This window comes from Phaethon aethereus (genome assembly GCF_964289735.1).
Source record: "Phaethon aethereus genome assembly, chromosome: 2".
Lineage (NCBI taxonomy): Eukaryota > Metazoa > Chordata > Aves > Phaethontiformes > Phaethontidae > Phaethon > Phaethon aethereus.
In genome coordinates, this window is record NC_138582.1 from 139,245,043 (window position 1) to 139,257,724 (window position 12,682).

The 12,682-nt window shown below is 41.4% G+C and overlaps 1 protein-coding gene across 1 annotated transcript in view; it reads left to right on the top strand.

Annotated features, from left to right (window-relative positions):
* Positions 1-7,234: 7,234 nt before the first annotated feature.
* The window catches only part of AGMO (alkylglycerol monooxygenase), a gene marked incomplete at its 3' end in the record, with an annotated part of 197,475 nt that continues 192,027 nt past the window's right edge, over positions 7,235-12,682 (top strand). Inside the window, exon 1 of the mRNA XM_081996664.1 lies at positions 7,235-7,566. Within this exon, the coding sequence (XP_081852790.1) occupies positions 7,438-7,566 (129 nt within the window). The 5' untranslated portion in view covers positions 7,235-7,437. The remainder of the gene's footprint in view (positions 7,567-12,682) is intronic.

The window sequence follows — 12,682 nt, forward strand, 5'->3', positions numbered from 1 at the left end:
CGTCTGTCTTTTCTGATTGCTGATTAGGAAAGAACCCATTTAGGTCAGTAGGCCTTCAACTAGTAGGCATTTTGGCAATTAGAGAGCCATCTGGGGTGTGAAGAGCATGCTGGAATGTCGCCAGGTAGGATGGGATTGCACAATATTGCCAGGTTTGGGCCTCAGCATGTGACAGATAAATTACCTGGAGTGCATCAAACGTACCTGAGCGCAAAGGATACCCTTATGCAGGTTAGGGCTGCGGGGAGCACTTGGTGCTTCTCCCCGGGGTGGTCTCACAATGGGAGGTGTGCTTTGTCAGCAGTACTTAGGGACTGGTTAGGGAATGGTAGGAGGAAGTGTGTGAGACTGTAGCTTCAAGGGTGACAAGTGGGTGATGGACAGGGTCTTCACAGAGCCCCTGGAGCAGCATGAGCATCAGCTGCAGGATTTAACAAAGGCGAGCGAGAGGCTACTTGTGGATGAGTGGTGGATGGAGACACCCTGTGTGGAGGAGGCTAGCAGCTTGTGACTCCAGGCAGCAGGAGAAAGGTTCCTTCTTTGCCCTGAGACCTGAATTTGCAGTGTTGATCAAAGGCAAGGAAGGGGAATGAACTCTACCAAGGGGGAGCACAGAGGCAGCTGGACCAGAGGTGAGCACTAGCTCTGGAGTGGCAAGGGACAGGGGCTATAGACTCCTTTTGGGTGGTGGTGGGGTAGTAGCAGTGTTCATCTCCTACAGGCTTACTGGCACAGGTGACTTGTTGCCTGCCAGAGGCCCAGGTAACTTATTCTTTAGAAGAAAAGAGGATTTCCACCTTTCCAAAGGTGTTCTACCACCTTTGGTAGCTAAGCGGTTTACTCTTTTCATTTTGCTCTAATGCATTAATCTCACTCAGCAGTTATAACCCACTGTATCTTATTTAACGGAGTCATCAACAGAAAATAATATCTCCCTCAAGCACTAGGGATTTGAAGGCTAGGGAGAAATAGAAATTATGTCATTTTCCTAGGAAAAATAAATTAGCCCCTGTTCCTCATGATAAAGAAAAACAGTTGATTTAAGGCCAGATGATGCTTGAAGATCTCAAGCTTTAAAATACTACCCAGTGATTTTTATCAGGTACATCTGCTGCTACTAGAATACGTCTTTAAAAATATGTTCAGTGTCAATTTATAACAACTGTCTTTCTGTTGAAGTTCAGATATATGTGCATAATCTTTTAATCTTTATAATTCTCTAGGATTGTTCTTTACGATACCAAAAAAAAAAAAAAAAAAATCGGTATTTTGGTTAGTCTTGCTTGAAAGGTGGTACTTCCTTTGCTTCCACTCAGAAATGACCCAAATGATTCCTGCCTGAGCCCATGCAGTAAAGTGGCAGCATGTGCTATAGTCATGTCATGAGATGTTTCATAATTTTGGATCTATCTAGTGTTGATATTCACATGCTCCTAATTAAAAAACATGAAAGAGACTGTTCTGGTGATAACAAAGAAACAGTGATAATCACTGGTCAGATAGTAAAAAGACATATTAAATAGGTTATAACATGTCTGATCAAATGATCTTGATGTATAAGACACTTATCCTGAATCTGAGGTTGTAAGCTATATAATGCTGGCATACCATGTAGGTTACAGCATGCAGCAACTTGAACCCTGGTGTTCCTAATAAACTAAAATAAGATTTTCAGAAATAAAAGTGCAAGAAATTGCACAGCAGAGCATGCCAAATAAAATTTGGAAACATTCACAACAGGTGGGCAGGTTGTTCTTCTAAAGTTACTTGATAGGCCTGCCTTGAAGATGGAATTTATTTTTCCTGTAACTCCCATCCCCTCTCCCACCAAAAAAAACCAAAACACATTTTTCCTCAGTAGGAACAAAAGGTTAAAGTATTTCAAGAGCAGAAAATGCTGAAAAAAAACCCAAAAATACCCTTAAGTTTCTACTGTATTCTTCAGCTTGCCTGAAGTGCCCTGATGGCTGCTTCCTGATTCATTAGGCAGCTGTGTTGTCTGCATCAGAACCGGCCATGAGTGAGTCAGCTGGTGTGGGACTGCTTGTGGCTTAAAAGCAGCTCTTTGGAGCTCTTTCAGGTTATGCAGGGATAAGCAGCCCAAGAAGCCAACTTCAGGGAATGCCGATAACCAACCTAATTAAGAGTACACCTCTTAAGCACATTAGTAGCTGAACACCCAATAGATGGGGCAGCCTAGGAGCCCACCCATGGGCAACAGAACAGCCCAGGCAATGAGGTATGCAGAGGAGGAGCAATCATTTCACCAGGCCACATGCTTGTTTATTGACAAATTTTTCTACAGAGCTTAGGCTTGAGATACCGAGATAAGTCTGATGTTCTGAAATTCTCAAGCTTTTCTCAGCAGGGTAGAGTCTAGACTACCATGTCATCCTGATCATCCTTTCTGTTGTGAATGTCTGTCTTGACTTCAGATCAGAACAGCTCAAGCCAGTTTTAGTGTTTTGTTTTGTTGGGCGGTTTTTCCTGCTGATGGAGCATGTTAAAATGGCTCAGCGTGGTGTCTAACAACCACCAGGGCTTGCACAAGGAAAGTGCCGAGAGTGCACAACATGCAGCTGCAAGTGGGGTAAGGCTGAAACCACTACTTAGGCTCTCTTGGGAACTTCTTGCCATTACAGCACTGTTCAAGAAGGCTAACATGCAAACATGTTAGAGGGCTTTCTGCTTGTGATTGGCTCCCCAAAATCAGTCAGAGCTTCAGGATGAACCCCTCTGCCCATCTTCCTTGCAGTCAGTATAGCACCACACCAAAAGGGTTTTCCATCTCTAACATTGTTTTATTAGAATAGAAACTAAACCAAAGTAGGTTCTGAAATACAGAAAACTGAGTTTTTGCTGTTTGAGGACTAATAAAAATACAGATCATGAATGCAAATTTGCCTGATGCTCACCGTGTCCTAATAGGGTGAGACATTAGCTTCAGACCTGATATGTCTCAGCTTGCAATCTCAGCTGCTTTTCTGGGTTGCAGCAACCTCTGCAAAGCTCCTCTGGTCTCTAGGAGAACCTCTCTCCTGCAGCTCTGAGACACTGCTGTTCTTCCTGATCAGGCCCCTGCCTCCTCATCTCATGCTACATCTTTCATGTGCTACACCTCTTGAACTATCCCCTCCTGGCTTCCTTGCAGCCTGATGGTCCCTTGTGGATCCCATGGAGAGCACAATCTTCCTCTCCTTCCAGAAGATGCCCCATGACCCCATCCCTGTGTGGCAGCTAGAACATGGAGTACCAGGGAGCTTTCCTATCCATCCAAAACCCATCCATACAATGCAGTATATAACATATACAGTTATGTGAATAGGCAAATAAAAGAAAATGCTTCCATCCTGCTAGAGACTGGCATTTGAGAGAAAAAGATAACTTTGAAAAAGGCAGTTACTGAAGAGCTGATGTAAAGGAAGCATCGAGTGTTTGGATGTAGCTGCATGTTGACACGTGACAGCCTGCTGAAGCCATATTTTTGGCAAATGTACAGGAGGCGGTGACTCCATGAGTTGTTCAGTTGGTCAAATAACTTGCTTCTCCTGAAATGAAGAAGTCTTGTTTCCACCTCATTCTCCCATCTCTGGTTTGTAGCTGTATGGTCCTCTTTCTCCTGGGCTGTTATGCCAACTCCTGCACTGTCTCATGAGCCACTAAATCACTACAGTAGAAAAATGTAAAACTATTTTCTGGCTTAATTTCTTGCTATGTGAGTTTGTGAGGTAAATCAACTCAAGAGGGAATCCTGCCAGTTTCTGTGCCAGGGCAAAGTAAATGGTGGAGGAAGCCTGTTGGAAGTAAGGAGGCAGAGAGCAGTGCTTCCCACCCATCTTGCAGCAGAAAGTCAGCATCTGGCTCAGTTAAGTGGGGGACCAGAGTCTAAGGTGCAAATGATTCCCATGGTCAATACACTAGGGGACAGAAGAAGGAAGATAAGGAATTTTAAGAATAAAAAAATTCTCTGTAAGAGAAAGGAGAAAGATACAAAACAAATCACTGTGGTTAAAAAAACCCAAACCTGCTAAAGGATCAAGAATAGATGCTAACAACAAATAAACATGGAGGATAAAGTTCTAAGATTACTATGTACATTTATCACAGTAAGGTTCCCCAACGCCTGAAGGGTGGATTATTTTCTCTGGACAGCTTGGCAACCCTTGAATAAATTGATTTCAGTTGCACTGGATTAAATAATTTAGAATGATCATATATGAGCACTGTTCTATGGTTAGCAGTCCTGCACAGAAGAAATGGAAAGTTAGCAGTAAGTGGCTAAGTGCATGACATGAAGTTGATTGATAAATTAATAAATATCAGTTAATAAATCCCCATCTTCAAGTTTCTGGAGTCAGTATTATGCTGTTTAGAGTTGAGTATTAATAAATATCTTACATAATATGAACAGATAAACACTTAAATAATTTTTTTGAAAGGCTACTGTATGATGTAGGGTTTATCACTGTCAAAGGCAAAATTCAATATTTCATAATACCAGTTTTATAATAACATTGATGCATTTAGTGCTTCCTTAATGACATCCATTGCCAAGCATGAATATAGGTGCTGAATACCTGGAGTAGTGATACAGAACAATGCTGACATCTGCTCATCACAATGATCATTTAAAGTGCTTCTATATTCGAAGATGATACTACCACGTAAATAGAGCATACTAAGCCCAGCTCGGTTCTGGATATGATTTAGTTTGCTGTGAATGATTGCCAAGGCAGACTATACCGCCCATCCTGATTTTAACCTGCCCTAATTCCCTTTATGAGTTTATTATTTAGTGCTGGTTTAGTGCTCAGAGAGACCCAAACAGGAAGCGTTTGGGCGTTCTCTGTTCATGAAGTGGGTGGGATGGAGTTCTTCAGAGAAAACAAAATATGATCCACCTACAGATCATGTTCAGCCAGCTCCCCAATTTCCTCTAAGTAGAACAGAGGCTTTTTTTGCCTTAGTTACTGGAATGATCTACTAGTCAACAGCAGAATCCCAGTCTCCAGACAGAACATCCTTCTGCATTTTTGATGGCAGCATAGGATGGGAAATATCTACTTTTCTATTTTTTTGTTGTAAAAAGAAAAAAGCTTATTTAACTCTTTGAAGAAAGTAAAATAATAATAACAATTAAGAAATCAATTCTTGCAAGAACAATTCTGCAAGGTCACTGAATGGAGGGAGCATTGACTGGTAGAGTGTTAGAGCTTCCACTAAAACAACATTCCTGGATGCTTTATTTTCTATTGCTTTTCTGAAAGAAAAGAGTGAGCACTGGAAACTGCATGCTAAGTTTCAAGGCTTAAATAGATAACAGAAGCTACATCTGTTGAGCCAGATTACTGAAGCTTGTCTAGAACTCATAGATGCTCCAGATAGGATTTAAAATTGTTCTTCTCACCAGAGGTGTAGCTACTGTAGTGCTATCATCTGTTTATTCCTTGGACACAGAAGCTGGAAAACACAATCCATCTGTTTCCCCTGTAAGGCATAATCAAGTCCAAATTCTTTCCTTTAGTTTTGAAAACAGGCATTTTAGTGTAGTGATAATTTACACTGAAATGGGGGTCCAAAATATTTTTTAAGGCAGTATAGAGTCCCCCAAAAATGATGGATTCTCTTCTTTCCCAGAATGGTGTGACGTGAGGTAGTTGTTCCATGGTACCTGAAATGTATCTCACCTCATGTGGCCATGGGCTCCCTTGCCCTGCTAATCCTTCTTCTCACCCAGAGTGGTCCCCAAAAACTGTTCACTGATAGCGTTTTTTTGTTGGGTTAAGTTTTGGTCAGTTTTAACTCTGTGAGCTGATAGTGGAGCAAGATTAACACCAGCACCAAAGCAATCTAGTCAGAATGCTGTGGATTTGTTCGGTTTTGAGTAATTTTGGAATTTTCATTTAGATTAATTCAGATTTTGGAGGTTAATAACTAGAGTTCTAGAAGAACCTCATATTACCATAAATCAGCATTGAAATTGATAACACTAGGATGTAGTTTTAAAGCATTTTAATAAGTTATTAATTTTTACTTATATTATAGTACTAGCATAAACTATATATCTTAAGAGTGCCCAAATCTATTTCACCATTAACACCACTTTAAAATACTTGTGCTTTCTTCAGCTTAAAGTAAAATATTTTTATTGATACTTCCAGTAGTTTTCTGACATTCATGCACTACAGTATTGTTATATTATTCAAACTGCAGAATATTTTTTAAATCTACACCCTTGCTGTTGTTTAAATGGCAACATATTTAATACAAACAACACAAATGTGCATTACTTCAATTATTTTAATGTCAGTTTCTACATATGTTTCTTTTTCTAAACAGAAACTTCAGCTGAAATTACCAGTTATAGTTTCTTTCCAAAATGAAGGGTTGATTCAAAGTAGAAAGTTTTTCTTAATTTAATGACTGGCAGGATTTAAATTGTGGCAAAATCCTTTACAGCAGGATTTACAGTCCATTTCTTCTGCAAAGATTGTAAGTGGAACTGAATGTTTGAGATGAAGGCGTTGTTGGGACATTGTGTTATTTTATTTCTGGCTAATTTATTTTATCACAAAGCTTATTATTTGAATTAAGGCCAAACATATCAAGTGTGATTGACAAACATGAGACAGGGAAATGCATGCTACTGAGCTTCAGGCTGAAGGCCTGAATGTACAAAGCCTGTCCTTATTCCCATTTTTTAAAGTGATTTTCTACAACGATCTAGCATACATTTGCTTTCACTGTTTCTTTGTATTTCCCTAGTTTTCATTCCTTTGTAAATGAAAGCGTAACAGATGGCTTCTAGAAGCTACCTTCAGTATAGTTATGTTAATTGGAGCTATATAGAATTGAGCCATGATAAACCCTTCTGAAAGTTTAAAAAATAAAAACCTTTAATGGAAAGAGTGCTTGACTGACCGAAGGAGCTGAACAAAGAAGTCAACAAGCGCACCTCAGCTTGTTCCTCAAAACCCTTATCACTTCAGTTTTATAAAATTCTGCTTTTTATGCAGAAGTCAAAACCTGAGCAATATTTTTTGTGTGCGGAAACCTGTCTAAAAGTGGAAAAGGCTAGCTGGAGCTCTGCTTTTTAGAGATTTTTTTGAGGGTGAGAAGGGAACCGGGACATGCAGTGGGTAGGTGTGTGAAGATTTCTCTTGGCTCCCAGAATTGGGCCACGCACGTGATGACACACACAAACCGCCCACCCCTCCAAAACCCAAGAAAACCTCCAAAACAGCACGATTAGGGGAAATAAGAAATTGGAGGCTTTCCCCAAAGCAGCCTTCAAGCCCCGCAGCGCCATGGGGCAACGAAGTACGGCCGTGGGACCGCGAGAAAAGCCGGCCGCTGCGCGGCTGGCAGCAGGCCGCGGGGCGGTCCCCGCTGCCCGCGCACCTGCGGCGGCAGCGCGGAGCCGTGCGCAGTCGGGCCATGGGCAGCGAGGCGGGCGGCCCGCGGGCGACCGCGCCGGGGCAGCAGCTCCGCGCCCTCTTCTACGTGCTGCCTCCCGGCGAGAGCTCCTTCCGCACGGTGGAGGAGGTGCCCGACTACGTGGAGAAGGTGAGAGCCCCCTCCTCCCCTCCCCTCCCCTCCCCTCCCTCGGCAGCACCCGCCGCCGGCCCCTCCGCCCCCCTGCGCGCAGCTGCCGCCTGCCTTTTTTTCAAAAGCCCCAGGCGGCCCAAGGAAGCAATGTCCGCGAAAGGGCACCTAAATGAACATTAAACACCTCGCCTTTCTCTCCCCGCTTTCACTCCTGGGCTCTGTCTGCACGCTGCCTGCACTCTATTTCCATGCATTTTAAATGAAGGCTCAGATGCTTTCTCCTGATACCAGGAGCTGAATTTTTTCAGAGAGGCACTCCAGATATCTGAGAGTTGGTGCTAACGTTGTTCAGGTTGTCAGCGCTGCTGGATATAGTGACATAAACTGAACTAAGTAAACCAGAAAACATGATACTGGGTTTGGCTATTATGGTTCTTAAAGCAAGAAAAAAGTCAGGTCTCTTTGTGCCCTTAAGGCGAGTGCTACAAGCTCAGTCAAAGAAAGAAAAATAAAAATTTGTATTTAAAATAAAAAATAAAGGTTGTTTAAGAGAAGTGAGAGCAAATATTTGTATTGGGACAGTGCTGTCTCCTAAAGCTCCAAGGCAAGAGTACAGAGGTCAAGGATGAGAACTCCCTTGTCAGCAGGCAGCAGCATACCCCTCCCTCCCCTCCTGCCAGTTTATCCACTTCCATGAAGGTACCTTTGCTCCTTTCTGTCTTACCTATTGCACAAATCTTGGCACTCAGCTCCCGCTGAACCTGGAACCGATGTGAGCTTTTCATGGAAACAGCAGATAAACACTGTTTTGCCCTTGTCAATGTAAATTCAGTCCAGCTTCACTGAAGATCTATGCTTTTTATACAGGTCCTGATAACTCTGCCTAGCTCCTCTGCCAGGTAAACCTTGGACTGCTATTGGGCTGCAGTGAGGGGGTCATGGATTGCGCAGAACAGCGGAGCACCGTCAGCAGCTTCCTGGGAATCGCAGTATGCAGCAGCCCCTCGCTGATGGCTGTTAGCAGCAAACATGGCACTTTTGGGTAGGGTAAGCGGGCAGCTGCCGCAAACCCAGCCTGTGCGTGCCGTGTCTGATCAACGCACCGCTTTTCTCAGAGGCTTTTTGCAACTAAGCTGGAACATCATGAGTGAGGAAGACTGTCTAGAGCTTGACAGTTCTGCCCGGTCAGCTGATCTCTCCCTCCAGCTCTATCTATTTCCCTGTCTCAGTCCCTTTTACTGTTACCACACTTCCAACAGAGTATCATTCACTTTCTTGCCAACAGCATTCCTGGGATTTCTTCTCCCATGCAGATCTGTGCAATATTCAGCTCAGACCTTGGACAAACCTAGAATTTCTGCTGCTGGGCACACAGCTGTGAAAGTTTGCAGATGGATTCTTAATACTTCTTTGCATTGTAAAAGTGTCTGCAGGCTTCTGCTGTTGTAGAGCTCTGTTGTGATAAGTCTGTAAAGTAGTATATACCTTGCAAAAAAAACACCACCAAAAAAGATTTCCCATTATGGTTATACTTTCCTATAATTACTATTTTGGTTTAGTTAAACTAGAAACCACCCTAGTGAATTTGTTGCCAGAACAGGTCTTTTGATGCTTTATTAGGTGGATGTGTAAAAGTCGTTTAGTGGTATAACTGTCTTAACTCTATGGCTTTGGTCTGAGTTTAGGCAGTGTTCGCACCTCTTCTTCTGGCCATGTGTTGTGGGCAGAAGTTTGCTACCTACAGTACCTCTCCAGCTGGTTGTCAACTGTTGTCTAATTTGACCTACTGGTCTGGCAGCCTCTTTTGGACTATTTAGGGAAGAGTTGCAAGCACAGCAGGTCCACTGGATCCAGCTGAGCTAGATTTAATAGTGACCTGATGAGCCATTGAAGGGGGGCTTGAAGTGGAAACCTCTTGAGTTGGTACAAATACAAATACTGAAGGGGATGTCTGAGCTCAGCCTAACACAGAGCCAAAAAATTTCTGGTGTAAAGCTGGTAATAAAGGAGGGCTTTAGCTCAAATAATTCACTCTAAAAGACAGAAACAGTGATTTGAGTGTGAAACAACTACTGATTATATTAGTGTCTTCTAAACAGTGGGTTTTTTTGGGTTTTTTTTCTGAGACACCATATGGAAGTTGGATTTAGATCTTGGCTTTGTGATCTATCATGTTTCAGATGGATGAGGGTATTCCTGATACATTAGATCATATGACTACAGCTATGGGGATAGTTACCTTCCAACATTAGGCAGGTGGCAGAACCTCCTAATTATCTCAAATATTCATGTTTTTAGTGATCTGCAAAATTGAACACTTTGATTTACAAAATATATGCACTTCATAGAAGTAGCTCCTTTGAGCTAGAGTCAGCTGTGTTGTTACACCTGGGCAGCAAATGACAGCAGTGGGTGAAGCAGCTCTGATTTTGAGAACAGAAAAATTTAGCTTGTGTGGTATACTTTCTAGCTGTGGTTGTATTCGATTTTCGGAGGCAGGACAGCTCCTGGTCCCTGCATCATGATCTGTATGTTGGCAGAGCTGTATGTGAAGGTCTCAAGTCCTGTTTAAAACATGAGCTGATCAGCTACCAGTGACTAGTAGCAAAGCTCTTCAGCAGTGCCCAGGGAAAAGTCACCCTTCCAACTAATCCCCAAAATTCTGCGGAAAAGGGACCAAAACCCTGGATCACAAACATAGAATTTATTTTTATGTGAGCTTTTGTCATGTAGAATTTGAAACCCTTGATGTTCCCTTTTTTCTAGGAAGAGAAGAGAAAGTATAAGTCAATTTTCTTTCTCCAGGGTAGAACATTCTGACTCTTACAATGTATAGTGGTGCTTGCTCTGTCCTTTCACGAGCATCCTCTTCGCTGTGGATATAAGATTATGCTCTGCATGCTCAGTTTTTTTGATTCTCTCATAATCTACATGTGGGCAGATGGAGGGCTACTTTTTGCTTGCCGAATATAGTTTTAATGAACAACAATTTCACTTTGCTCCTTGCTACATTCTGAAATTGTCATTTATACTCAGTGAAGACTTTCATGAGTCAGACTCTGGGAGAGCACTGTTCTTTCTGCCAAGAGCCCCAAAATGAAAGCTTTAAATTTAATAATCACTATTTTTCCTTTCTGTTTAGTCTCTGCTTTTGAGAGCCTAAAGATTAAGTTCACATTTACACTCAATTCACATTTTAGGCCTTGCTTCCAAATAATGAGGCGCAGAACCTTCATACTTCATTTTACATGAAAGTTGAGATTCTTATGTTATAAAGACCTGGGACTCTAAGAAAACAGAAACTGTTTCAAGACTTGCAATAAAACCACGAATTTATGCTTAGTTTCAACTTAGAATAGTATTTTTTGCAACTGCATAAAGCAGAAACTGATTTGAAACGTTCCTTTGCATTCTATAGGAGTTGGTTACTTACAAGGGAACCGTTCTTCTCAGTGCTCAGACTAAAACGTTCAAGTTATGGGTCAGTTACTCGAGTAAACCACAAGCTAACGCAAAATTCCATTAAGTATTTCTGATGATGGGTGAAGAGGAAGAAACTGGAAATGGAGATAGTAAAATGTTTATAGACCAGAAAATATCAAAAGGATCCAGCTTCTGTCTATGACTTGTGATGCCAAAAGTGGCTATTTCTCAACTTTGTGCCTTTTTGATTGTAGGGGCACGCCTTGAAAACTTTTGCAGAGCTGCCTATCATCAATGGGTTCCTTAAATGTCTTTTTTGTCATTTTAACTTAAAGGGGATAAAAAAAGTAATGGTTAGGCTAGTGAGACTATTGTCTGTCTTACTGACAGTGTCCTTTTTTCATGAATTATTTGCATTATCCTTCTGTTGTCTTGCATTTCATCCTTAGACTGTAGGCTGTTTGGGACAGGGAGTGCCTTTTCCTTCTGTTTGTATGGCAACACAATACAATCTAACACAGTACAAACCTGCTCCATGACAATAGCTGTTAGGTGTTATGGTCACATAAATAATACATACTAGTCTTGCCATGGTTGATCCCTTTGATCTGCTTTGGACAAAGCTTAATGTGGGAGAGAGGTAGTAATTTTTTAGGTACTAAGAGGTATGCCATAAATCTTTCCTTTTGCAAGCTCCTTGATGGGCAGGAGTTTAAGGTTGTCTGAATGTTTCTCTATCCTCCTTGCTACGACACTCCCTATTTGTGAGTCAAAAAGTGCTGTCAAATGCTTGGCTGTCTCACAACTTCACAGTGGGAAGAAAATATTTAATGAAGTCAATGGGAAAGAAGTTATATTAGTGCATATTAGTATGAAGTAAAATATTTTAACCATTTCAGAGGTTGCTAGGTAAAATGAATTGCCACATGGAATACAGGCATCGTATTTATTCTAGTTACTATTTTCATTTCATGAATCCTGCTTTTTCTGTCCTGAGCCCCTTCAATTTGCTGTGCAGCTTCTGCTCTTCCGTAACTTCAAATTGTTCTAGACCTGGCTCCTAATATTGTGGTCAAATGTTTCTTAGTTGTTCTTAAGACCCTTTTTATCTCTGCTGGAATGTACAGCTATGAGCATCAACCTTTGTTTCATAAGTTAGGAATCTGTTCTTTAATTATATCAATTAAGAAAAGTACATTAAAAGTCTTGCCTACTTAGAAATGAAGCAGCTAGAGCAAAACAAGGAGGATTTATATTTTCCTAGAATGTTTCAATGTTTTCAAATGGAAGGTTGTGGGGTTTAGTTTTTATTTCTTTATTATTGATTTCAAATATCCAAAGATTTACCACATTGGTTTTCTTGGGTACTGCTTAGGCTTTATCTATAGGTCTTCCTTTGCTTTCAAAGTTTTTTACATCATCAGTTAGTGTGTATCCCAAACAGGCTTTTAGATACCTAAAATGCTGTTAAAGAGCAAGCTAAGCATCTAAATTAAAAAGTGCCATGTTGATATTAATCTCTGTTCATCTGTTATTGTAACCTAACCCTGAGCTGCTGAAGTTTATGAACTTTCACGTTTCCTAGACGCTATAAATCTCTTGCTGCTTGCATGGTTTGAATCATCCAATTCTTCTTTGACTGAGCAATCTGGTCTATATCCATCTTAGTCTCTTTAGTGTCCCAGCCTGGTAGGAATTCCCGGATCATATC